This window comes from Musa acuminata, chromosome BXJ1-7, assembly GCF_036884655.1.
Source record: "Musa acuminata AAA Group cultivar baxijiao chromosome BXJ1-7, Cavendish_Baxijiao_AAA, whole genome shotgun sequence".
NCBI classification, from domain to species: domain Eukaryota; kingdom Viridiplantae; phylum Streptophyta; class Magnoliopsida; order Zingiberales; family Musaceae; genus Musa; species Musa acuminata.
This window is the reverse complement of record NC_088333.1, coordinates 42,281,476-42,306,680: the sequence shown is the minus strand read 5'-3', so window position 1 is coordinate 42,306,680 and position 25,205 is coordinate 42,281,476. Positions and strand designations below refer to the sequence as shown.

The 25,205-nt window shown below is 35.7% G+C and overlaps 3 protein-coding genes across 14 annotated transcripts; all 3 read left to right on the top strand.

Moving 5' to 3' along the window:
• The first annotated feature begins 57 nt into the window (after positions 1 to 57).
• Positions 58 to 4,795, top strand: LOC135679525 (auxin-responsive protein IAA16-like). Of its 11 annotated transcripts, XM_065193385.1 has the most exons (7): positions 58 to 470; positions 649 to 741; positions 970 to 1,022; positions 2,078 to 2,192; positions 2,688 to 2,746; positions 3,388 to 3,478; positions 4,206 to 4,795. In XM_065193385.1, exons 4-7 carry the CDS (start codon positions 2,107 to 2,109, stop codon positions 4,267 to 4,269), a joined length of 300 nt encoding a protein of 99 aa, XP_065049457.1. In that variant the 5' UTR covers positions 58 to 470; positions 649 to 741; positions 970 to 1,022; positions 2,078 to 2,106; the 3' UTR covers positions 4,270 to 4,795. The 11 variants fall into 11 exon arrangements, 5 of the variants coding, with proteins under 5 accessions (XP_065049457.1, XP_065049456.1, XP_065049455.1 ...); XM_065193384.1 differs by having other exon boundaries at positions 74 to 470; positions 649 to 1,022; XM_065193386.1 differs by having other exon boundaries at positions 82 to 470; positions 649 to 2,192; positions 4,206 to 4,261; positions 4,370 to 4,795.
• A 538-nt stretch (positions 4,796 to 5,333) lies between these two features.
• Positions 5,334 to 9,818, top strand: LOC135679524 (vegetative cell wall protein gp1-like). The gene is made up of 4 exons (XM_065193382.1): positions 5,334 to 7,766; positions 8,265 to 8,372; positions 8,475 to 8,545; positions 9,393 to 9,818. The coding sequence occupies exon 1, from the start codon at positions 5,475 to 5,477 to the stop codon at positions 6,528 to 6,530; it is 1,056 nt and encodes a 351-aa protein (XP_065049454.1). The 5' UTR covers positions 5,334 to 5,474; the 3' UTR covers positions 6,531 to 7,766; positions 8,265 to 8,372; positions 8,475 to 8,545; positions 9,393 to 9,818.
• Positions 9,819 to 19,695: 9,877 nt separating this feature from the next.
• LOC135680054 (putative ubiquitin-conjugating enzyme E2 38) lies at positions 19,696 to 24,787 on the top strand. Of its 2 annotated transcripts, none has more exons than XM_065194044.1 (6): positions 19,696 to 19,975; positions 22,706 to 22,846; positions 22,944 to 23,007; positions 23,738 to 23,877; positions 23,970 to 24,281; positions 24,396 to 24,787. In XM_065194044.1, the coding sequence occupies exons 1-6, from the start codon at positions 19,784 to 19,786 to the stop codon at positions 24,651 to 24,653; spliced, it is 1,107 nt and encodes a 368-aa protein (XP_065050116.1). In that variant the 5' UTR covers positions 19,696 to 19,783; the 3' UTR covers positions 24,654 to 24,787. The 2 variants fall into 2 exon arrangements, with proteins under 2 accessions (XP_065050116.1, XP_065050115.1); XM_065194043.1 differs by having other exon boundaries at positions 22,926 to 23,007.
• The last annotated feature ends 418 nt before the right edge of the window (positions 24,788 to 25,205 follow it).

Sequence of the window (25,205 nt, the reverse complement as noted above, 5' to 3'; positions counted from 1 at the left end):
CGGGCCGGGCCGATTCGATTGGAGCCTGTTGCTGGAGTCGATCTGGCCCTTCCGATCTTGATCCGACGGATGTTAGTGCCGCTGCTGGACCGGCATATTTGCTATCTTCTCAAGATGACAATTGGAACATATGGATATATCGATAGTGATGCTTCCGATAGCAACGCTTGTGTTCAAACTATAGAACTAAGAAGATGGTGTCTGATCCGATCAAACTTGCGACAATATTTTTGTCCACGTGGCAACATGCCAACAATGATGAACCAATCTGTCATCGATCGATAGGTTTGCTTGATGGCGAGGCAAAAGTACTTGGGACGATCGCGGTTCCTCTGCGAAGCGATCGGATCTCTTCGGACGACTCCCGGAAGCTCTCCTCCGCCGACGAAGCCCCTCAACCCGGAGGAGAATGAGACCCCGAAGTGGGACTCCGCTAGAGGGACCGTGATCTGAGGTGGAATTAGGCAAAGGTAGGGTTTTGTTCTCGGCACGAGGGCACAAGCTGAAGCTGCTAAAGATTCTGATTTTAGTGATTTGCTTGCTGTACTTGATGAGGCTTGGGAAACCGAAATTTTCATTTTCGCTTTAGGTCATGACTTAAGTCTTAATTCGTAGAAGTGTTTGATCGCCCTGTGGTTGATTCTCCAGGAAGCTCTTGGAATTTGTGGATGAACTACATATCAATGCTAACCGTGGAATTGCTTATTGCTCATTTGGTGTCGACAGGAATTTGGTTCCAAGGTAACAAAGACAAATAAAGTTTATACGACTGCAGATCAGTTAAAAGTTAGCATTTAAGACTTTGAGCATTTTCATGTTTCGTGTTTCTATATTATATCAGGATTTATCTCATGGTCTTTACTTTTTGGCATAATTCGACGATCGAGGTGTACTATCAAATGCCTTGTTGTTAAGATTAGCATGGATGGAGAGCCATACCTAAGAAAAGTTATCTAAAAACTGTTCCAGCATTAAGGAGCATTCTTCGTCACCCGAGAAGATGTTTACCTGATTTACTATGGGTGAGCTATGTCATTTTCCAATGCATTGAAACAACTTTTTCGGTCTTCTCTATTGCTTGCAAATAATTACATGACTTGGTAGCTTCAATTCTATGTTTGCTTTAAAGAATTTGAGATCAGTGGTACATGCTATATAACTGGTATGTGCTCCAGAGTTGTGAAGCCTTAGAAACTGATCTCTTGGAAAGTAGAAGGGAAATATTAGCAATTTTAATTAAAGTGCTATAGCGGGCGCTTTATGGTAAGTCATGATTACAAGTGCCTAATACTGTTGCAGATATCGTTACTGTGTTCGTTATTTTGTTATACCAAAGTTAGTTAAGGTGCTTTTCACATAACTTTGTTTCTTTGTTTCTGTTCTAGTGGGTTTTATGGGATACTTTAATGTATTGATGTTGAGCTGACTGAATAGTTTGGGTATTTTTCTTCTTTTGGAGCCTTGCCGTCATATACAACTGCTTATATATGTAGTTTTGCAAAAGAGATGGACAATCTTTTCATTATGTTTCTCTTTACATTTAATTCTGTTGATGGCAAACCTAAATAAGTTCTCATTGTTATCAGATCCATATTGTGTCTACTCAAGTAATATTGTATATTCTTGATTTTAGGTGTCCGTTGTCAAATATTAAGCTATTCTGACCCACGTATTATTTTACCATGTCATGCCCCCAGTGGCAATTAGTTCTTGGAATAGTATTTTCTATCAGCATGTGATGTGCCAATGCATGCACAACGACATAAGCATGCATAGTAAAAGGAAAAAGAAAATCATAACAGACAGAAAGAAAAGACAAAGTAACCTTTTATAGTCTATTGTACAACATGCCTTCCAGCACAATCAGAGATTCAGAATGTAAACTTGTGCACTTATATAGATGCACGGGAATTCATGGTATAATCATGAGTGCCAAAGTTCTTACCTCACAAGAGTTCCCAGTTGAATGATGCATTACCATCTAAGCTTCTTGGATTATTGTTGTACGACGAGAGCTTTGCTTGTGCCTGTATTTCTTGCTGTCTGGCCAATGAATTTCAGATGGAACAACATACAGACTACAGAGAATGGCAAAGCTAGGGTTGGATGATGGATCTTTATCAAGGGTCTGAGTATGTACTTATGAAGACAAGAGATGGGTATTGGATGCTCATCATCAATATACCTTCAGAGTGAGTATGACATTATGCAAATCTACAAACTCCCCTAGTTATGGTCAAGATGGAGTGGTCACAAAAATTACTTTTATGTGTTATGTTTGTCTCCTTTTCCCTTATTTTCGCAGTTTGAGTACTATACTTAGTGAGTGATGGTGAATGTTAAAATTGTCAGCCTTGGCGTACCTAATAAAAATATAAACCCTTGTGAGAGCAGGCATTAATCACCATTAAGTTATTAAACAAAGATGATCGGAATTTCTTTATTTTCTTCATTATTACATTTTCTGATAGTAGGAAATAAGTTCCTTTTTGCCAACCAAGGACTTGAGTGTTTACATTGATGGATGGGACCATTTCCTGTATGGATGAACGGTAGCATTATGTTGTAGATCTTACTCTTTACACATCAGCCATGCCACAGCATGACCTCTGATGTACTAATCATCCATAATAGAGTTAGTAAACCCTAATTTGATCACTGTGTTTATATGTTTTATGCTTTTGCAGAATGTTTAGTAATCGTTTCAGAAGGCTGAGGATCATGAAGATTTCAGATCTGGAATTTGGTATGTTTTAATATGACTAGTGATCCTTTTCACTTCAGCCTTGATCCTCAGATGAGTAATTAACAAGCATGTCAATTATAATTCCATCTCTCGGCTTAAGTATGGTATTTGTCCTTGGTACTGATTAGTAGTGGGTCCTTTATTCTCCTTTGTTGATGCACGTTGTTATCATGAATTTGTTTTTGAAAAATATATGGTCAGGTATTGAAATCCATCGTCTGATACACACAAACTGCAGATGAGTTCTCTCCTTTCATGTACTTGAAGAAAGCATAGTTTAACTTTTACCAAGAATTGAGAACAATCTATGCTTTTATAGTATATGCATCACCAGTGAACTAATTACTTTTCTGATCTTGGATATAGTTGTATCCTAGCTGCTTGAATATTATAGATTCAACTCAAAATTAGCATAACCCATCAACTGGTCATAGATACTATGAAATAACATTGATCTCCATGTTCTTATGACCATGTGCTATATATATTAAGAACTTTAGATTCATTGAAGCTTTTATTTGCATCTATAGACATAAATTCATTGAAGAATTTTAGATCTCTAGTCAAAAAACTACAGGGTGATCTCTTGCAATTTCTGCTAGTATGATCTTATTTTCATGCATGATTGATCCCATTCCCAGCACCAAGGGCCACGATGAAGTGTCAGAGCTGGCTGGAACTAGCAACATCTTGGAAGATCAGCTTGGTGCATTATAACCTTATGGCCGCATGGTACTTCCTGAAATAAAAAAGTGTTCTTTTGAGATGGATTTTATCTATATGACACATTCTATTGCATGTGGACTGAAATTCTTGCAACATAGTTCTTGTTCAATGGCATGGTGCTATCATTGGCCCTTTACCTGCATCTTTCCGATAGTAAACCTTTCAATTGAGTCAGTCTCCATCCTTTTTCCTTTTCATATAAGAAAGCATCAATTGCAAGGCATACCTGACACGTGGTACATCAATGACAACTACCAGCTATCTGAAACACCAAACTGTTGTAGAACAGACCTCAAGTTTGGGGCTGTCTATTCATCCATCATTAGTCTTCCTCAGATGAAACAAAATAGACTGGATTAAACATGTGATATGATGTTGTGCTTGTCTTTGATGTTCATCTATCCAGGGTTTCTTGATGGTTTCCTCCATATGATCTCTGATATTTACTGCTACCATAACATTTTGTGTGCCTATCCAGCATGGTGGCAACTTTTAATATCCTGTCCTTGATCTAATGTTCAAATTATAATATTATATTTGTCCATGTGTAGTAAGTACCATTGTTAATTATGAGCTAACATGCAATGTTTCCGAAACAGAGAAGTCATGTCAATAGCATTATACAGTGTGAAAGATAATATACAGCATGCATTCAAAATATTGCATTGTTCCCTTCTCCACTAGCGGTCATCATCTCATTATGTTGTTCTCCATCATTTTTATATGACTACAGCATCTATGTCTTCCTAAAAACTGCAACCATGCTGATCAGCATGAGATGTATCGCATGTGAGTAATTTTATTTAGTCATTCTGAGGGGCTAAATTTATTTATTTTTTACAATGAATTTTCTTTCTGATCCATTAACGATGGCCTCTTTGGTGAGTTTGCTACTAGGAGAAAAGCTTCGGTGTTGTGAGACCAGCAAATGTAGCGAACAAGATGGACCCATGTACGTGTTCTTTGGATTCCTGCTCAGTGCACTCTGATGAAAGCTTGGGCAATTACCTAAAAGTGTCAGGCTTTTGGCTTGCTCTCTCCCAGTTCTTCAGTGAGTGTTTACCTTCCACGTCCAGGTTAATAAATTATTGTGGCTGTCACATCATGCTGACATGACCGTGATGCAGCATCGTATGAGTAATTATTGGTCCAACATTGCATCATTATCATTGATTGTCACATCAACATGATGTATTTATTTATCACATTGTTATCATCTGACTGTCACATCATTTGTTACTCCGAGAGGGCAGTTTTATCTTTTGGCATGTATGATCAACTTAATTAGTTGCTTAATTACATTTAATTATGGTTCTAACAGCATGGAATAGCTAAAATATGGCTTTGAAGTTTGTATAGTCTTTTATTTTTTGGGATATGTGATGATTCTTTGTCATGAGAAATGCATTAATTTGATGGATCACGATCGATGACCATCCCATCGTACTCTTTATTTTTAGGATGAAATCTCTTTTTGCCCATTACGAATCGTGTAATGAGCCCAAACCCATTTAGTTCGGCCCATCAAAGCGCGAATCTGGACGAACTTTCGGCGCGCCGAACGGTCTCGATGGCGTGCTTTATCCTGACACGCAAGCCCACATCGCGGGCGCGGTACCGAACCCGCCCAACCGCCGATAGCCACGTCACGGACGTCGGCCCCATCCCCACGTGCACCACCAATCATCGATCTCAGGGGCACCCGACTCATCCACGTTCTCCGCTGCCCCACCAACACGTGCCGGCTCTCGGTGGGAAGGGCCCCGCTATGTCATCCAGTCCCGCGCTAGATACTGGGCTGGCCCACTCTGACGGTTCTTTTACCCACAGAGCAACGATGGTGTATGGGACTCGCACCGCAAGTACCCACCATCAACGCCCTCCATCCGTGTCGCGGAGAGGATATAAGCTTCTCCCATCGATCTTGTTTCGGTAGCTTCTCTTCGCTCTTCTCCGCTGTCGGAGTGCGCTCCCTTTCACGGTTGTGCCACTCGCCGCCGCCATGAGCCGGAGCAGCCACCAGAGCCCCCATGCGAAGCTGAAGACACCACCGCGGCCCCTCTTCTCCTGCGGCATCTTCCGCAACTGCACCCAGTCCGCCCTCAGCCCCACCACTCCTCCCCCCTCCGCCGCCACCTTCTTGGCCTCCGCTTCCCCGCCGCCTCCTTCGGCTACGCCCCCGCCGCCCTCCGCCTCGCCTCCGCCCCCTCCTCCGCCCCAGCCGTCCGCAGCCCCCGACCCACCCCGGCCGACCGAGCCCGAACGCCCTCCTCCGTCCACCTCCTCCTCCTCCTCCTCCTCCTCGTCTACTTCCCAGAGCTTCACCCAGTGGAGATTCCCCCTGCAGCACCACCACCAACAGCAACCGACGCCTGAGCCGGAGCGCGGGCCGCAGGCCCTTGACCCTTCCCACGCCGCCTCCTTTAACCTCGCGGAGGCGTTCCGTGCCGCAGAGCTCCAGTTCGCCTCCGGCGCCAGCCTCCCGGCCCTGCGCCTGTTAGAGAGGTCCCTCGCACCGGATTCCTCTCCCACGCCGATACCCTGCCCTCCGCCGGTGATGGCCGGCGTGGTGGCCGCCCTGCGGGAGCCAGCCTCGGCGCGGCCGGCGGCCAAAGTGCTCCTCGCGCTACTCCTCGCGGAGCACAACCGGCGGGCCGCAGTGGAGGCCGGGGCAGCGTCTGCGGCGCTGGAGGCGGTGGCGGCGTCTGGGCCTGCGGGCGCGACAGCGGAGCGGGCACTGGCGGCGCTGGAGCTGCTGTGCACTGTGGCGGATGGGGCGGCGGGGGTGCGGGCACACGCCGCGGCCGCGGCGGCGCTGGCGGGGGCGGTGGAGGGGATGGCGGGGAGGGGGAGGGAGTGCGCCATCGGTGTGATGGCTGCGATCTACGGCGGGGCGGCGGCGGGGGAGGCACCGCCGGAGGTGGGGAGGGCGGTGGTGGCGGCGATGCAGGGTGAGTGCAGCGCGCGGGGTAGACGAAAGGGGGCGCAGCTGCTGCGCGCGCTGCAGGAGAGCGGCCGTCTCGACCTCCCGACTGACACAGCCATCGGACGCCCATGAAGAGGACTGCTCCCCGGAGCGGGGCCGGTGCTTTCTCGGATACCGATTGGTGGGTGCAAAAGTAGGCCTTCACAGGCAGCGTGTCAGAGAGCCGATGGCGTGGGGTGACAGAGAGAGCAGGGAGAGGGACGTACGCGGTTGACAGAGATATGACGGGAGGCGGGTGGTTGTGTCAGTGACTGTGTCAAAAAAAGCCGGAGCGCCATGGGAAGCAGAGCTTATTATAATATTATAGTTACCGCAGTTCTCGCATTCTAGGATCCTTCTTCTTCATGTAAAGAGTTATCATGTCAATATAATTGGAATTTAGACTGCATGCGTGCTGTAGATTCATTCCTGCCTGCTAAACTACGAGCTTTGTCATCTCGACGTGGGAGCAGCGTGGACCCAAACCTAACCATGCAACGTTGAGATTAGACAACACCATGTTACATGTCCTCAAACAAAGCAATCGAAACATTCGCCTCCGTCCAATCAAAACAAGATGGGAGATCCGTATTTAGCAATAGGGATGACGACGTCAAAATCTCCGCCATGTGAATCTCTGTTGTGGCCCGTTCATTACTTGGGCTAAGCCCAAACAAGCGGGCCGAACCACTCTGTTCTCATCCGGCCGTTCGTATGCCTCAGTGAGCTAATGGACGGCGGATCTGACCTCCTTATACAAATTTCTATGCGGAGCGTATTTACCGAGAAAATGGCCAAAGTGCCCTCCGGTAGTACAATTGGCGCTGGCAAAGCTCCCATCACCACCCATGGCGCAATCAAGCGCGGCCCGCCCCATCTCCTTTGGCTGCGCGACTTGCCTTCTCCTCCGAGGCGGCGGCAAGTAGAGCGCTCCGACCGCAAGATCCTGTGTTTTTTCTGTTGGAATTGTAATTTTAAATTTGATTAGGATTGGATATTAGAAGGTTGAGTCAAATTAGGACTATAAGTTGGGTTGATCATTCCCCATTCACAACTGTCCCAAAAAGGCAAGGGAGAAAAAGAAGGGGTGGCTCTTTCTATCTCTTCTTTCTTCAATCTCTCGTCTACTTCTCTAGTAATCCAACAATTTTAGTTCTTTGAAGAGCGGGCGTCGGATTGGTCGCTATGTCTTCGTCGGGGGCGATAAAGGGGAGAGGCGGGAAGGAGAAAGGGGCCGCCGTGCCGGACGTGAAGAAGAAGGTGGATGGGCCTGGTAAATCGATCTCGGTCGTCAAGCAGAAACCCGTCAACGTTGTTTCTAAGCTGGAGGTAAGGAGATTCCAATTTGTTCGGAGAATTAGCACGATTTATGGTTTCTTGTTAGATTGAGATGGTAATCAACACACGAGTTTTTGGTCTGCCGGTCCCTTCGTTTCAATCAAAGCCGATTTGCGGCTTCAAAACGTGATCTTTGATTTGTTGCTTTTCTTTCTCTTACTCACCTGCAGAATTTAGGAGGTGACAAAAGCTTGATTTATAACGAGCTTTTCTTTTCATTTTTTTGTGGCCTTTATCCCCTTTTCCTTTCGACAATCCAATCTAAAATGGATAACTTTGGTTTATGCGATTCAATGTTCGTTATGGGCGGATTAGATTGGTTTTTGGAGGGTCTCAAGCATTTTCCTAGATTTGGTTTCCTCTTACAGTTAGAGCACGGACATATGAATGACTTCCTTCGATCCATGTCTTCGAGTTGTAATTTGATTCTTTTTGTAAAACATGTTATTTAATTGTTATTGTGAAATTGATTTTGGGATACTTGTGAAGGGGAAAAAAGTAACAAGTTCATCGAAAACTGTCACTAAGACAACCAGACGGAAAGCTGAGAAGAAAGTCTATGCTTTGCCTGGTCAGAAGTATGACATCCCCGAAGAGGTATTTAACTAGTGAAAAGATGCTCATATTAGACCAACTTGTTGTAGTGTGGTGGAGGTCATTAGATGGTTTCACATCCTGTGGTTGTTTGTTCTTTGTCAGAGGGAACCTCTGAGGATATTCTATGAATCCTTATCAAAGCAAATTCCGTCAAGCGAAATGGCAGAATTTTGGTGAGTTCTTTTCCAATTCCATACTACAGTCACGTTTTTTTTTTTTTTTTTTTTTTTCAGTTAGAAGAACGTTAACTATACTTCGGTTAATTTTCTTTGCTTTTTTGACAATGTTTTGAAGGATTGATTTTGTTAATTTGCTGGATGTTATAAAAATCCATGATACTTTTTATTTACACTTGAAGTAGGACTTACAGGATATTGCAAATAAAATAATGCCTTTAGATAGTCCTCCTCCATTTAAGACAGATTTGAAATTATCACACCAGTAATGGATGAAGTAGCAGATCTTTGTTTATTACATTGGATAAAGTAATTTGGATGTTCCAACTGTCATTACAAGTAAAATTTGTAAAAGTTTGGTTAGTTTTTTAAATATTTCATTGATCTTATATGAGAAAGGCATCAATCGGTCATTTGAAAGGACTATTGAATATTTTTCATTTTTTGTTTCCTTGTGGATGAAATGGCTTATGTCATTAACTCTAAAAATTTGAAATAGTTGATAAATTGGATATTGCCACAAAAATACACTTCCTGTGCAAAAGTAAATGAAAAGTTCTGTTTATTTATTCATCGAACTAATATGACTTTGGTTAAGAAGGCTTCTGATTTTCATAACACTCTGTGTTGCTTTTATAGTGCATAAAATGCTAAAAACAAATCAACTGATTCTCAGACTCCTTTAGCTTGTTTGTTTTTCCTACAATCATAGTGTGTAAATGCTTCTGAAATCATGGCAGTCAGCTTCAGTTCGTGTCTTCAATTTAAGAATATGAGTTGTGATCCCTACAAATCTAAAGTTATCGTTTAATTTATTACTTGCATTCATCGCCTTTGCATATAGGATGATGGAACATGGTTTGCTATCTCCTGAAAGAGCAAAGAAGGCATATGAGAGAAAGCAAAAGAGACAGCAACAGCTAAGAACAGGCACTCCAATCAAATCCAGCAAGCAAGATAGGCCAGGAAGCTCAAAGAGTTTGCAGGCATCAAGGAATGAAGGTTTCACTTCAAGGAAAAGGATCAACTGTAGCAATGATGATGGTCTCATTGTAAAATCAAAAAAAATAAAAGCATAAAAGATGATGTATGTTCAGTGTTATAGTTATGCCAGCTCTCAAATTGTAGCCCATTCAATATTTATAAGGGGACCTCTTTAGTAGTTGTTCCATGTCGTAAATTGTAGTTGCTAAATAAGCATCGTGGTTGGTTTATCATGTCCCCTGGTGTAACAACGAAGAAACAGGAAGTTCCTTGTATCCTCTGATTACTTCTTATTGGTTCATGTTGATACAATAAATTCTTATGGTCAATTGTTTACAATTATCCTTATGTTTCAATTATACAAAAAAATTTAATATTAAAATCTAAAATAAAATTAATCAAAATGTATGAGGTGTGTTTTTGATATAATTCAGAAAGCTTTTATTTTATCTATGGGCAGACTAGTAATGTTGATATGTAAGAATAATTAGACTTTCTCCTCTCTTTCTATCTATCTTTCACATGATCACTATAAGATTAGAAATAAAATGAAGATTTATAATATCCTAATGATCACTATAAGATTAGGAATAAAATGAAGATTTATAATAAAATAAAGATTTATAATATCCTAATGATTGGTTCATGTGACTAAAGAGAGATAAGAGAAGATATATAATATCTTAATAATATTACGCATCTATGTCCCCTTTTATCTGTATATCGGCACATTTAATTATCTGTTTTGAATCTTTATGATGTCTTATCTTTTTATAGAAGAGAACAAAGAGTCTAAGATGAATAATTAGAAGATTTCTTCCTGTCAATATTTTATTATAAGAAATCCTATCATACTTGAACTTCCTTTCTATTGATATGTAAGGAGAACTAATGGATTAAGGATAAAGAAGAGATGAGAGAATATATATAATATCTTAATATTGATTTATGTGACTAAGGGGAGATGAAAAAATATTTATAATCTCTCAATAATATCACATATTTGCATCTCCTCTTATCTCCATATCTGTATATCTAATTATCCATATTGAGTCCCTACGAAGTTATATCTATTTATAGACGAAAGCAAAAGGTTTAAGATAAGTAATTATGAGAGTCCCTCGTATTAATATTATATTCTAAAAAATTCTGTCATAATTAGATTTTTTTATTAATCAATAATCGTAATTAGAATCCAATCATATCCATAATATATCTTATTTAATTAGATAAGACCATATAATCTAATTAATTTTGATGAATCAATATTTATAATAATATTTATGTAGAACTTGTTATTAAACTCCTCAACAAAGAGGATAATCCTCCTCCCTAGCACTCTATAAATTTTATAGATATATCTTAATCCTGTAATCTATTTTCAATATTACATTTTTGTCATATTTTTAGAGAGGGATATCATAATACTAATTGTTTAACACATTTTATAAAAATATACTAATTGATTAACACATCTTACCTTGTATTTAGCTTTTGAAGAAATATAATTTTTTTTAAAAATAAACATACTTCTATTGCATCAAATGTTTAATTATATAAAAAATATTAAACTAATTTTTTTTTATGTTTTAGTTATTATGCAATATTTCTGTAGAATATCCCGACTCTCAATAGTTACATACAAGTCTATAGAACATAGAAATGAATTTTATTTTTCCATTAGAATGAGCTCGTACATGCTCGGCAGTACCGCCTGTGAATACTCCACCGGTATGAAAAGTTCTTAATGTTAGTTGAGTTCCTGGTTCCCCAATTGATTGACCTGCAATAATACCTATAGCTTCTCCCAATTCGACCAGGTCGCCATGAGTAGGACTCCGACCATAACATAATTGGCAGATCCAAGATGTACTCCTGCAAGTAAAGGGGGTTCGAATATATATTGGTTGTGCTCGAAAGGTTATGAATCGATTGACAAGTCCAATCCCAATATCTTGATTTCGAGTGGCAAGGCATCGTAGACTGATATATATATCGTCCGCTAATACACGACCAATTAGTGTTTGGACAAAAAAATTTTCCGTCATCCCATTTCGAGGACTCACGGAAATACCTCGGATAGTGCCACAATCTGTTCTACGTACAATAATATGTTAAACTACTTCAACAAGTCTACGTGTGAGGTATCCAGCATATGATGTTCGTACAGTAGTATCTACAACTCCTTTGCGGGCTCCATAACAGGAAATTATATATTCTGTCAAAGAAAGTCCTTCACGTAAATTGCTTTGAATGGGTAAATCAATCATTTGTCCTTAGGGATCCGACATTAATCCTCTCATACCTACTAATTGGTGTATCTGAGATGCATTTTCCCTAGCTCCCGAAAAGGACATTAGATATACTGGATTAGAAGGATCAGTCATCCAAAAATTAGGATTCATTTCTTGTCTCAAATATTCACTTGTAGCATACCATATCTCAATGGATTGACGTAATTTTTCTACCGCGTGTACATTCCCATAATGATGGTATTTATCCAAAATAAAACTTTGTTGTTCAGTGTCTTGGACTAACCATCCCTTAGAAGGGATTGTTAAAAGATCATCAATTCCTAATGAAATAGATGTAGCAGTGGCTTGTTGGAAACCCAAAGTCTTTACTTGATCCAAGATATGTGATGTATATGCCATTCCGAAATGATCTATTAACCTGCTAATAAGTCGTTTCATAACAGTTCCATTTATCACTTTATTATGAAAGACCAGATCGGCCCGTTCTGCCATAAGTACAGTAAATCTTATATTTATTCTGCTAAGTAGGATTCGACAATGGATTTGAGTTAGTGATTCGAAAACTTCCTTTCCTCAATCTCAATCTTGATTCACGTAGAAATTCAGAAATTATGATACTAGTGAAATTGGGGAGACCCGAATTCCCATGGGCACGAACATCGCCTAATCTGATTTCTTAGTTTAGATAGCGTATGAGTAGGCTAGACAAAACCCCTATATGGCTTCTTCTATTTCCCGATAAAAAGAAATATGACCAAGAGTAGTTCGAATGTATATACAACGGATTTCCTTTGTTACACTTCCTTCTATTAGATAGTGTCCATAAATCTCATGATAAGTACCCAAAGATTCATATTGAACTTCGATGGGAACTTCTCTTGAGCCAATGACACGTTGATTTAGTCTCCATCGGAGCCACAAATGACTATCTAAACTAATTCGTTTCTGTTGATAAGCTCAAGTGCATCATAGGAACTAGAAAAATAGGGTTCTTTCTTTTCCGTATACCTATAGTCATTTTTTTTATTGTCAACCTTTTTATTTTGGTAGTTTCCGCAACTATATCTATATGGATTATACCTATTTGCACAAATACCTCGACGATTCCCGATCGTTAATAAATAGAGTCCGATAAGCATATCTTGAGTTGTTACGGAAATAGGATCCCCAATAGCTGGAGACAAGAGATTCATATGAGAAAACATAAGTAAATAAGCCTCCGCTTGAGCTTCCAAAGATAAAGGTACATGAACAATCATTTGATCCCCATCAAAGTCTGCATTGAAACCCTTACAAACTAATGGATGTAAACAAATAGCGCATCCCTCTACTAAAAAGGGTTGGAACACCTGTATGCTTAATCTGTGCAGGGTGGGTGCTCTATTCAATAATACAGGATGCCCCCGCATAACTTCTTGAAGTATTTCCCATACAATGGGTTCTTTTTCCCGAATTTTACTTTTAGCAATTCCTATGTTAGAAGCAACATGTTGTCTGATTAGACCACGGATTACAAATGTTTGGAAAAGCTCTATTGCTATTTCTCGAGGTAATCCACATTGATGTAATGAAAGCGAAGGACCCACGACAATGACAGAATGTCCCGAATAATCGACATGTTTACCAAGCAGAGTCTCACGAAATCTTGCCTCTTTGCCTTCAATTACATCTGAAAATGACTTGTAAACTTTATTATGACCATCCCTCGTTGGTTGTCCACGGATCCCATTATCAAGAAGTGTATCCACGGCCTCTTGTACCAATTTCTCCTGACACATTACTAATTCCCCTGGCGTAGATCTACTTGTTGTTAATAGATCAGTAAGAGTATTATTCCGATAGATAACTCATCTATAGAGTTTATTAATATCCGAACTCATTAGTTTACCCCCATCTATCTGAATGATTGGTCTCAACTCGGGAGGAAGAACTGGTAATAAGCACAAAACCATCCATTCTGGTTCTACATTTGTTCGAATAAAATGTTTAGCTAATTCTATGCGTCTAACCAAAAAATCCTTTCTTCTTCTAATTTTTCTATCTTCCCATTCATTTCCAATGGACCCTTCATCCCCTAATTCCTTCCATTCTACTAATGAATTACCTGTAATAATTCGCAAATCTGACTCGACTAATTGTTCTCTAATAGCACCTGCTCCTGTAGAGATTTCTCGATTTCGAAATGTCTCGAAGCCTTGGGTAGTAAAAAAAAGTGGTATGATGTATTTCCAAGATTGGATTTCATATTCGAATAAACCTCGTAATCGTAAGAAAGTAGGTTTTTTCGCTATGGGCCTAGCAAAAGAAAAAGCGAGATAGGTTCCTGTAGGATTGGATTCCCCCTTTTAAAATCGGACGTGAAGGTTTCCTTTCATCCGGCTCAAGTAGTTACCTCAAAAAGGGGATTCTTTCTTATTTAAAAAGTTTGTTCGAAAAATCCTACAAACAAAGAACTACTCCTTACTTAAGTTCCCACTAAGGACCAACGATTTATTCTTCTTTTTTTACTTTCATTTTCCGAATTACTTATGACAAAATAAAAATGTAGGATTTTTGAGTAGTCTACTTCCCATCAAATGATGAATCCCCTTAAAAGAATACTTTGGGACTCGTAAGGGATTTACTTGTCTATATATCGTTTTATTCGATCCTTTAGGTCCCTACTCACCTCGATGGTTATCCCATGATGCCCCTTGAAGCATATATGCGATAGATAGACTTCTGTAACCATACTATATTTGCTTGCTTAAACGGAATCTCTTATATATATATATATATATATATATATATATATAAGAGATTCCGTTTAAGCAAGCAAATATAGTATGGTTACAGAAGTCTATCTATCGCATATATGCTTCAAGGGGCATCATGGGATAACCATCGAGGTGAGTAGGGACCTAAAGGATCGAATAAAACGATATATAGACAAGTAAATCCCTTACGAGTCCCAAAGTATTCTTTTAAGGGGATTCATCATTTGATGGGAAGTATATATATATATATATATATATATATATATATATATATATATATATATATATATATATATATATATATATATATATATATATATATAACTACAAATGTACTCCTAAATATTTTAAATAATTATACTTATACAAGTGATTTTATATATTTTTTAATTAAAAGATACAAAAGAGAAAAATCGACTTCACATGTAATTATTTTTTCCATGTGGATATTTAATGTTGCAAGTCAACAAAGGAATTATTAATGAAGAGAAATGATAAGAAATTAAACAAATAATATAAGAAAGAAGAGTCATAAAAATGATAAACTCAAAGAGTTTTGGAATAGATTTTAGGTCTTCGAGAGTTTTTGGGTTAAGTTGGTATTTTTAAATTAAAATCGATCTGAATCAATTAACTAAATCAAAAAAGAGTATCCTTTGATTGAAATCATTTATAACTCTCAAAGTTGAATTATTGATGAACCGGTTCAAATTAAATCGATTCCGCATTGATTCGTTTAGAGTTTGATTTGATTTGAACATCAATAATCATTTTTTATCAATTATGTTTTTATAATAAAATAAAATAAAATCAAATCAAATTTTGAAATAAAAAATATTCAAAAATGAAGATAGAAGTGAAATTCTCAGATTATAAAATGATTAACAGAAAAAGATTATGTTCCAATCAAATGTGATTACTTGTAGATTTGAGAGTTCACGTGATCACATCAGATATATAAATTTATATAAATAAATATTATTATAAATTCTCTTAATCCTTTTACTAATCCTAATATAAACATCAAACATGAGGCACACCCTAGAAATAGTTTTGTAAGAAAAATTTATCGACTACTCTTCAATCGCTTCTGATAAATGTCGAATGGAATTTTTTGACATATCGACAAAAGAAAAGAGTAATAAATAACAAAAAAAGAACATTATTTAACATTTTATTGACACCAATTTAAATAGAAAAAAAATAAAATAATGTAACAAATGGACTCATTACATTTAATTTCTTCATTTATTTGATTTTTATTCTTAAAAGTTTTTAAAATGGTTACAAAGATAGTGTTAAAGCCTTTGATTTCCCATCATATATATATATATATATATATATATATATATATATATATATAAAATCATAAATGTAATTCTAAATATTTTAAATAATTGAACTTATACAAGTGGTTTTATATTTTTTATTAAAAGATACAATAGAGAAAAATCGACTTCACATGTAATTATTTTTTTCATGAGGATATGTAATTATGCAAGTCAACAAAAGAATTATTAATGAAGAGAAATTATAAGAAAATAAAAGAATAAGAAAAGGAGGAAGAGTCACATAAACGAATGATGAGCAATAAACTCATGGAGTTTTGGAATAGATTTTAGGGCTTTGAGAGTCTTTGGGTTAAGTTAGTATTTTTAAATTAAAATCGATCCGAATCGATTAACTAAATCGAAGAAAAGTATTTACTCAAATTAAAATCATTTATAACTCTCAAAGTTGAATTATTGATAAACAGGTTCAAATTAAATCGGTTCCATATTAATTCGTTTAGAGTTTGATTCAAGTTTGATTTGATTTGAACATCAATAATCATATTTTTTTATCAATTATTTTTATAATAAAATAAAATAAAATAAAATTTTGAAATAAAAAAGAAATTAGAAAATGAAGATAGAAGTGAAATTATAAACGATTAACAGAAAAAGATTATGTTCCAATCAAATTTGATTACTTGCATATTTGGGAGTTCGCGTGATCACATCAGATATGTAAAGCTATGTAAATAAATATTATTCTAAATTCTCTTAAGCCTTTTACTAATCCTAATATAAACATCAAACATGAGGCACACCCTAGAAATAGTTTTGCAAGAAAAAATTATTGACTACTCTTCAATCACTCGTGATAAATGTCAAATGAAAATTTTTGACATATCGACAAAAGAAGAGAGTAATAAATAACAAAAAAAAAAGAAAATTATTTAACATTTTATTGACACCAATTTAAATAGAAAAATAAAACAAAATTATGTAACAAATAGACTCATTACATTTAAGTTCTTCGTTTATTTGATTTTTATTCTTAAAAATTTTAAAAATGGTTACAAAGTTAGTGTTAAAGCCTTTAATTTCCCATCATATATATATATATATATATGTATATATATATATATATATATATATGTATATATATATATATATATATATAACCATAAATGTAATTCTAAATATTTTAAATAATCAAACTTATATAAGTGATTTTATATTTTTTTATTAAAAGATACAATAGAGAAAAATCTGACTTCACATGTAATAATTTTTTTACGAGGATATGTAATGATGCAAGTCAACAAAGGAATTATTAATGAAGAGAAATTATAAGAAAATAAAATAATAAGAAAAGGAAGAAGAGTCACATAAACGAAGGAGTCATAAACTCATACAGTTTTGGAATAGATTTTAGGGCTTTGAGAGTCTTTGGGTTAAGTTAGTATTTTTAAATTAAAATCGATCCAAATCGATTAACTAAATGGAAGAAGAGTATCCTCTCAAATTGAAATCATTTATAACTCTCAAAGTTAAATTATTGATGAATCGGTTTAAATTAAACCGGTTTCAAATTGATTCGTTTAATGTTTGATTAGAGTTGGATTTGATTTGAACATCAATAATCATATATTTTTTATCAGTTATTTTTTTATAATAAAATAAAATAAAATCGAATTTTGAAATAATAAAGAAATTAGAAAATGAATATAGAAGTGAAATTCACAGATTATCAAATGATTAACATAAAAAGATTATGTTCTAATGAAATGTGATTACTTGCAGATTTGGGAGTTCGCGTGATCACATCATACCTATAAAGATATATAAATAAATATTATTCTTAATTATCTTAATCCTTTTACTAATCATAATATAAACATCAAATAGCAAACATCAGGCACACCCTAGAAATAATTTTGCAACAAAAATTTATTGACTACTCGACTACTCTTGAATCGCTCGTGACGAATGTCGAATGAAAAATTTTGATATATCGACAAAAGAAGAGAGTAATAAATAACTAAAAAAAAGAAAGTTATTTGATATTTTATTGACACCAATTTAAATAGAAAAATAATATAATATAATATAACAAATGGATATATATATATATATATATAACCATAAATGTAATTCTAAATATTTTAAATAATTAAACTTATACAATTGATTTTATATGTTTCATTAAAAGATATAATAGAGAAAAATCGACTTCACATGTAAATATTTTTTCCACGAGGATATGTAATGATGCAAGTCAACAAAAGAATTATTAATAAAGAGAAATGGTAAGAAAATAAAAAATAAGACGAGGAAGAGTCAAAGAGGAGCAATAAACTCGTAGTATTTTGGAATAGATTTTAGGGTTTCGTGAATCTTTCGGTTAAGTTGGTATTTTTAAATAAAAATCGATCTGAATCGATTAACTAAATCGAAGAAGAGTATCCTCTAAAATTGACATCATTTATAACTTTCAAAGTTGAATTATTGATGAACCGGTTCAAATTAAATCGGTTCAAAGTTGATTTGTTTAGAGTTTGATTCGAGTTCGATTTGATTTGAACATCAATAATCATATTTTTATCAATTATTTTTTATAAAAAATAAAATAAAATTTAATTTTGAAATAAAAATGAATTCATAAAATGAAGATAGAAGTGAAATTCTCATATTATGAAACCATTAATAGAAAAAGATTATGTTCCAATCAAATGTGATTACTTGCGAGAGTTCCCGTGATCACATCAGATCTATAAAGCGATAAATAAATATTATTCTCAATTCTCTTAATCTTTTTATTAATCCTAATATAATTATCAAACATGAGGCACATCCTAAAAACAGTTTTGCAAGAAAAATTTATTGACTACTTGACTACTTTTCGCTCGTGACAAATGTCAAATGAAATTTTTTTGACATATCAACAAAAGAATAGAGTAATAAATAACCAAAAAAATAAAGTTATTTAACATTTTATTGACACCGATTTAAATAGAAAAATAAAATAAAATAATGTAATAAATGGACTCATTATATTTAATTTCTTCGTTTATTTTATTTTTATTCTTAAAAATTTTAAAAATGGTTACAAAGTTAGTGTTAAAGCCTTTGATTTCCCATTATATATATATATATATATATATATATATATATATATATATATATATATAATTATCCATAAATATAATTCTAAATATTTTAAATAATTAAACTTATATAAGTGATTTTATATTTTTTTTTATTAAAAGATACAATAGAGAAAAATCGACTTCACATGTAATTATTTTTTTTATTAGGATATGTAATAATATAAATCAACAAAGAAATTATTAATGAAGAGAAATAATAAGAAAAGAAAAGAATAAGACAAAAAGAAAGAGTCACGTAAACTAAGAGAAGCAATAAACTCGTAGAGTTTTGAAATATATTTTAGGGCTTTGTGAGTCTTTGGGTTAAGTTGATATTTTTAAATTAAAATCGATCCGAATCAATTAACTAAATAGTATCCTCTCAAATTGAAATCATTTATAACTCTAAAAATTGAATTGTTGATGAATTGGTTCAAATTAAATCGGTTTCAAATTGATTTGTTTAGAATTTGATTCCAGTTTCATTTGAACATCAATAATCATTTTTTTTATTAATTATTTTTTTTATAAAAATAAAATAAAATAAAATAAAATTTAAAAAAAATCAGAAAATGTAGATAGAAGTGAAATTCTAAACAATTAACAGAAAAAGATTATATTCCAATCAAAACAGATTTGGGAGTTCGCGTGATCACATCATATCTATAAAGTTATAGATATTTATAAGTGATTTCGAAAACCTTAATGCTATTTGTTCCCTCCCCATTGCTTACGCCTCTCTCTCTCTCTCTCTCGGAGCGTGCGATCACCGTAACTGTGGCGCAGCCTGACGTTGCATTGATCGCCACCTAACCCCGGCCCCATGCAGACGCCGCTTCCCGCCGCCGGTTCCAAGTCGTCGTTTTGGTCGTCCCCAAGGGAGATGGTTTTCGCTTCCCTTTCCAAGCTTCGTATCTTTCCCCGGAAGTCATCAACCGGGGGCCCCGACGTCACGGCGCCATCCTTCTCCTCCTCGGCTTCGAGTTCAAGCCAGCAGCAGATGAAGAAGAGCCCGGTAGTCCATCGCTCCTCTTACTTCTCTTTCGTGCCGAGTTATGTTGGCTCAAATTTCTGTCTGTTAGTTCGAATTGAGTGTTCTGACCCTGATTTTATGATGAAATCTTGGAAAAAAATCGAACTTGATCTGAAGTATGTGATTATGTTAGATGTGTTCCATCTTTTAGATCTGGTTTATGGTTAGATTTACATCCATAGTGTTCCTCGTGTTCGATTTTGGTTGGTAAATGCGCAAGTGATAATTTAATTCTGTACATTTTCGATTAAGGGTATTGTTAGTCTGGAAAAAGTTGCTCTCTTTACTGATTTATTTGCCCTTTGTGTTTGTAGTGAGTACATTTGAATGGATACTCTCTGTTTCCAGTGACTGGAAATGGTCGAACTTGGAATAGAGTTTGGGATGAAGGCTTTACAAACAATTTAGTGCTACCACTCATCAGTGACCTGTTAGCACCATTCTGATCATAGCTATTAATTAAAAAAAAATGTTATGACATATTACTTTAAACCAAGATCCTTGTGTGTTTAGTACTAGAAGAATTTTGAATATAATGGAATTGGCTTTATTTCAAATACAAAGTTGCCACCAGTTCATTGTTAACTAAAGCAGTAGAAAATTTCCCCGTTTTAAAAACAAATTATCGGGGGAACATGTTCTGCATTTGCTTCTAGAGTTTACTTTCATGTTTTTGTTTTACTTTTGGAAATCATCTGACTTTAAACAAGATCAGGCTGTCAAATTAGTAATAGACTTTGGCTAGACTTGCATGGTATACATATTTAGTTCACTAATATATATGAGAAATATACCAAGCCAATCTTGAGACTTAGAAATAATCGGTCCTTTTAAAGTTTCTATATAGAAATTGAATATTTTTTTTCCTGTTTAAGTATTAAATGCTTAGGTAAGTAGCAGTTCTATGTACAAACATGCAAGCTGATGATGTAGTATCTAAAATGATAAGGTATTGAGATTGGAAACTTCTTTCTATCAAAGGACGATTTTCTATTTCTTTCCCAAGTCATGCAAAATTATTGGTTTGTCTGGAAAGTAGAAACAGAGATGAAAAGAATATACTGAATAACAACTCAAGAAGCAATAAAACATAGGGTCTTACTTCAGAGCACTTGTTAGATATATATAACCTTCACGATTTACATGATACATGGATGATAAAATATTGCATAAACATCGTAACTATGATCTTGGAGCTTGTGTTGACGGATACCATTATAACATGATAATCAATCACCAATGTGATACATGTATGTTCTTTTTTTTGTTGGGGTAGATGTGCGGTGGGTGGAGCAGGGCATGGATCCAATTAGTCTTAACAAATATCCATTCCTGATTTGGCATGACATGAGTCCTCCAGCCACCCAAAACTTTGTCATCATTCTGAGACCTTGACAGATAATAATTATAAATGCTCAAAAAGTGACACCATGATAAAGTTTGATTCCATAGCATGGCTCATGGAAATCAATGCCATAGTATCTAATTTCCTTGTAAAAGCCTGAAGTGAATATATGGGAAATTCCAATTTCTGAAGAATTGTGTTAGAACATGTTTTTTCAATTAGGAGTTTTCCATCTAATTATGTATGGTCTTTTGTTGATGTATTTATGTTGCAACATCAGCACTTTTAATGTTATATTGTTACAGCATTGGTGATTTGTGAGTTGGATTACTTTGTTTCCATATTTGTCTCCTGGATCAGGATTCTTTTTGAAGTAAACAATCATTGACATCCTTGCTAGAGCTTCCTTTCTTTGTAATATCCATGTTTTCTATACATAACCTTATCTTATTTCTCGCTTTGTTGTCTTTTTACTTGAATGCAATATTACACCCAGCTGCACAGCAGAAATCAGGGAAGTCATTTACATGTTTGAAAACACTCGAATAACTTATTTTTCATATCTTCTTACTTCAAAATCCACTTTGGTAATACTATCTTGTATCGTGAGCTGTGCGGTCATGAGATGTCAATGTTGCTTGATGCTAGTGCCTAGCTATTTCCCTTGTACTTGTTGGTTTAATTGAACGAAAGATTGACATCAGGTTAAAACAATGATTTTTACAAAAATCTGGTTTTGTATTGCAATCTATACGATATGAAGTGGAGATATTGCTTGATACTAGTTGCCTATTTCTTTCCTCTTATTGGTTTAATTTTCTGGAAGGTCGATAGCAAGTTAACAAAATTTTATTGGTTACTGGACTTCTAATCGTTTAGGTTCAAACTGTTCTTTGTGGTGTAAATTATGATGATCCCAATAATGTTGTTTGTTGATGAAATCGTCCCATATTACAAGAATAAGCAAACTTTGTCATATGATAGAATTTGTCAAAAGCAATAACGTATTTCAGCTACTTCACCTTTACAGTATTCCTTTGTCTGAAACTCCTGAATAGTTTTTAAACCAATATGGTGAATTATCTGGATAAAAAGGCCTTTCATTTTTGAATGCTTCATCGATGCTTGTAGTTTCAAATATCTTCATGCTACAAAAGATGTTGAACTTGTTAAGTTTACAATTTTGAGCTAGGAACATTGAGTTCTTATGATTCTGATGACTTTAAACACAGACTATACTTATGTGGATGATTATGATGAACATGAATATGATGCTAAATCAGCAGAGAACTACTGCATTATAAGTTCAACTGCCAAATTGATAAGTTGTGCCATCTTGTGCTGAGTCAACTTTTTTATGGTTGCAGAATTCTGCAGGGGAAAATACAAGCAAAAGCAAGATGAAAACAACATTTGATGATGAAATTGACATGAAATACAGATTGTTTAAACAATTTGATGTAGTTCAAGATCATTCAGATCACTACTATAAGTTTTCTAAAATCAAGGTGGTCAATAAGTGACATTCATGTTCTTTTAATCAGTAGTTTGTTGAGTATGGTCCCAAATTATCTTGATATTTTGCAGCGGCTTTTCCCTTTACAGCCAACAAAAGATTGGGTGAGGTGGATTCAGCATGAGTGGAAGATCCTAGAAAATGATCTACCTGGTCTGTACATGCTGCATGATGGTCAATTTTTTATGTCTTTTTCAATGCTATAAGTTTGTCTAGATCTCAACTTCATGCCTTGTGATCAGCAGGAAATCCTTTTCACCATACTGAATGGTTCTCTATATCAGCATATTGCTGATAAAAATTGAATATATGGTTTTGGATGTTTTCAAAAGGATCTCAACTTTATATGTTGTTTAGTTTAGTACTTACATCAAATTTTCTCAAAGTGATGTAGCTAGAAGAAATCATAAATCAGATGAACTCTGTAAAAACACAACCACTCCCCTCTCAGAAAGGAAGAGAAATAAAATATGTGCAAATTGAATTAGAGCTACATGTTTATTAATCTTAAGGATTATCATGACTTGCATGTGTATGGAAATCCTATATATATATATAAAACAATATTCTTTGCTTGCCAGGTGTGGTCCACGTCAGTCACAATATCATATTTTAACTCAAGTTATGTAAGCAAGAATTTTGCATCAAAAAAGTATACTAGTCAAAAGAGTTTGCGATGACTATTCTGATAACTGGATTATACTATTGTTCTCCAAATTTATTTGCATCAATGCTGCAGTTGATTTTGTGGGAGCCAGTTTGCGATGAATCTATTTTTGCATTAGTTGTTGAACCTAGTTTTAGTAAGAAGCATAAAAATCTTTGGAGCATGTTTATAGTCCCTCTTTTGGCTTCTTTACCTTGTTCACTTGTTCATGAACAGAGACAATATATGTAAGGGCGTATGAAGAAAGGATGGATATTCTAAGGGCTGTTATTGTTGGACCAGCTGGAACTCCTTATCATGATGGCCTTTTCTTCTTTGACATTTTCTTTCCTCCAACCTATCCCCAGAAACCTCCAGTAAGTGAAATCTTTAACCATACCGGCCGATACTTGGGTACTCAATTGTTATTTTTTATTGACAAGGTTAATTTCCACATAATACCATGCAGGAAGTTTATTACAGATCTGGTGGACTTCGAATAAACCCAAATTTGTATGATTCTGGTAGAGTTTGTCTTAGCCTTCTCAACACATGGTCTGGCGAGGGATGTGAGAAGTGGATACCATACAAGTCATCCATGCTGCAGGTTCTGGTCTCTATTCAGGCTCTAGTCCTGAATGCCAAGCCATTTTTTAATGAGCCAGTATATGCCGAGATAAAAAGTACACCTGATGTAGAGAAGCGATCCCTGATTTACAATGAGGGTGCTTTTGTTTTATCCTGCAGAACGATGCTGTATTTGGTTAGGAATCCCCCAAAGGTATGTGCCACACTTTCTTTTCTGTAATTTTGTAGATTTTTCAAAGTATCAACACATTAATTCGGAAGCTTCAAATTCTTTACATGACTCTGGCATTTACAATGGTTGTTTTAGCATTTTGGGGACTTTGTTGCTGGACATTTCCGAAAGCATGGAGGCACCATCCTCAAAGCATGTTACGCTTACATGAATGGTGTTCAAGTTGGATGCACAATCAGTCAAGGGATAAATGAAGTTATTGAAGGCAGCAAAAATTTCTCAGCGTCATTCCAGACATCCCTGAAGTTGTTATCTAAAGACCTTTTAAGGGAATTCACTCGCAAAGGAGCTGACTGCTCCGAATTCCTTGCTCTGGTTGAAGTCAAAAATTAAGCTTCCAGAAAAGGAGGCGATATTTTAAAATTATGAAGCCGAACTCTCTATTGATCTGCCCTACAACTTTGCTAGATTACACATTAATAATTGTCTACCTTACAAACAATATTAGCTTATAGATTAGATTGGGCCGCAGGCCTTTTTTTGCTAAAAACTTAATAGATTATTTGGTACTATAAATGATTTGATTGTCCAGCTTATCTGACATGTAAATACCATATCTAGATATTCTAGCTTCTGATGTTGAAGGTCTGAATTGGTAGTGTAGGATTCTGTACTTTGCCTTAATTTTTCTTTTGATTTCTAGAGTCTATATTCGTGTTTTTCATATTGGTGCTCTGAACTCTTTCTTAAAGCAGATCTGTGAGTTGAGAGAATATGTTGGACCAAAAATGTTACAGTGAAGAGGAAGAAACACTATTCAATAGTGCCTCAGATAAACAAACTTGAGTACTAACCGGCAGAAATCCTATTCAATATCATTCTTTTATTGGTGATTTTAGATCATGCTACTGAAATTATTTATGAGTTTTTAATGTACTGAACTCT

What these genes read in the sequence shown, in the direction of transcription:
- LOC135679525 (XM_065193385.1), top strand. Translation starts at nt 2,107, where the DNA reads ATGATGGATCTTTATCAAGGGTCTGAGTATGTACTTATGAAGACAAGA. An exon ending in ATCATCAATATACCTTCAGA is followed by an intron (nt 2,193 to 2,687) that starts GTGAGTATGACA and finishes ATGCTTTTGCAG; the next exon opens with AATGTTTAGTAATCGTTTCA. An exon ending in TATAACCTTATGGCCGCATG is followed by an intron (nt 3,479 to 4,205) that starts GTACTTCCTGAA and finishes ATATGACTACAG; the next exon opens with CATCTATGTCTTCCTAAAAA.
- LOC135679524 (XM_065193382.1), top strand. Translation starts at nt 5,475, where the DNA reads ATGAGCCGGAGCAGCCACCAGAGCCCCCATGCGAAGCTGAAGACACCA.
- LOC135680054 (XM_065194043.1), top strand. Translation starts at nt 19,784, where the DNA reads ATGCAGACGCCGCTTCCCGCCGCCGGTTCCAAGTCGTCGTTTTGGTCG. An exon ending in ATAAGTTTTCTAAAATCAAG is followed by an intron (nt 22,847 to 22,925) that starts GTGGTCAATAAG and finishes GATATTTTGCAG; the next exon opens with CGGCTTTTCCCTTTACAGCC. An exon ending in CCTAGAAAATGATCTACCTG is followed by an intron (nt 23,008 to 23,737) that starts GTCTGTACATGC and finishes GTTCATGAACAG; the next exon opens with AGACAATATATGTAAGGGCG.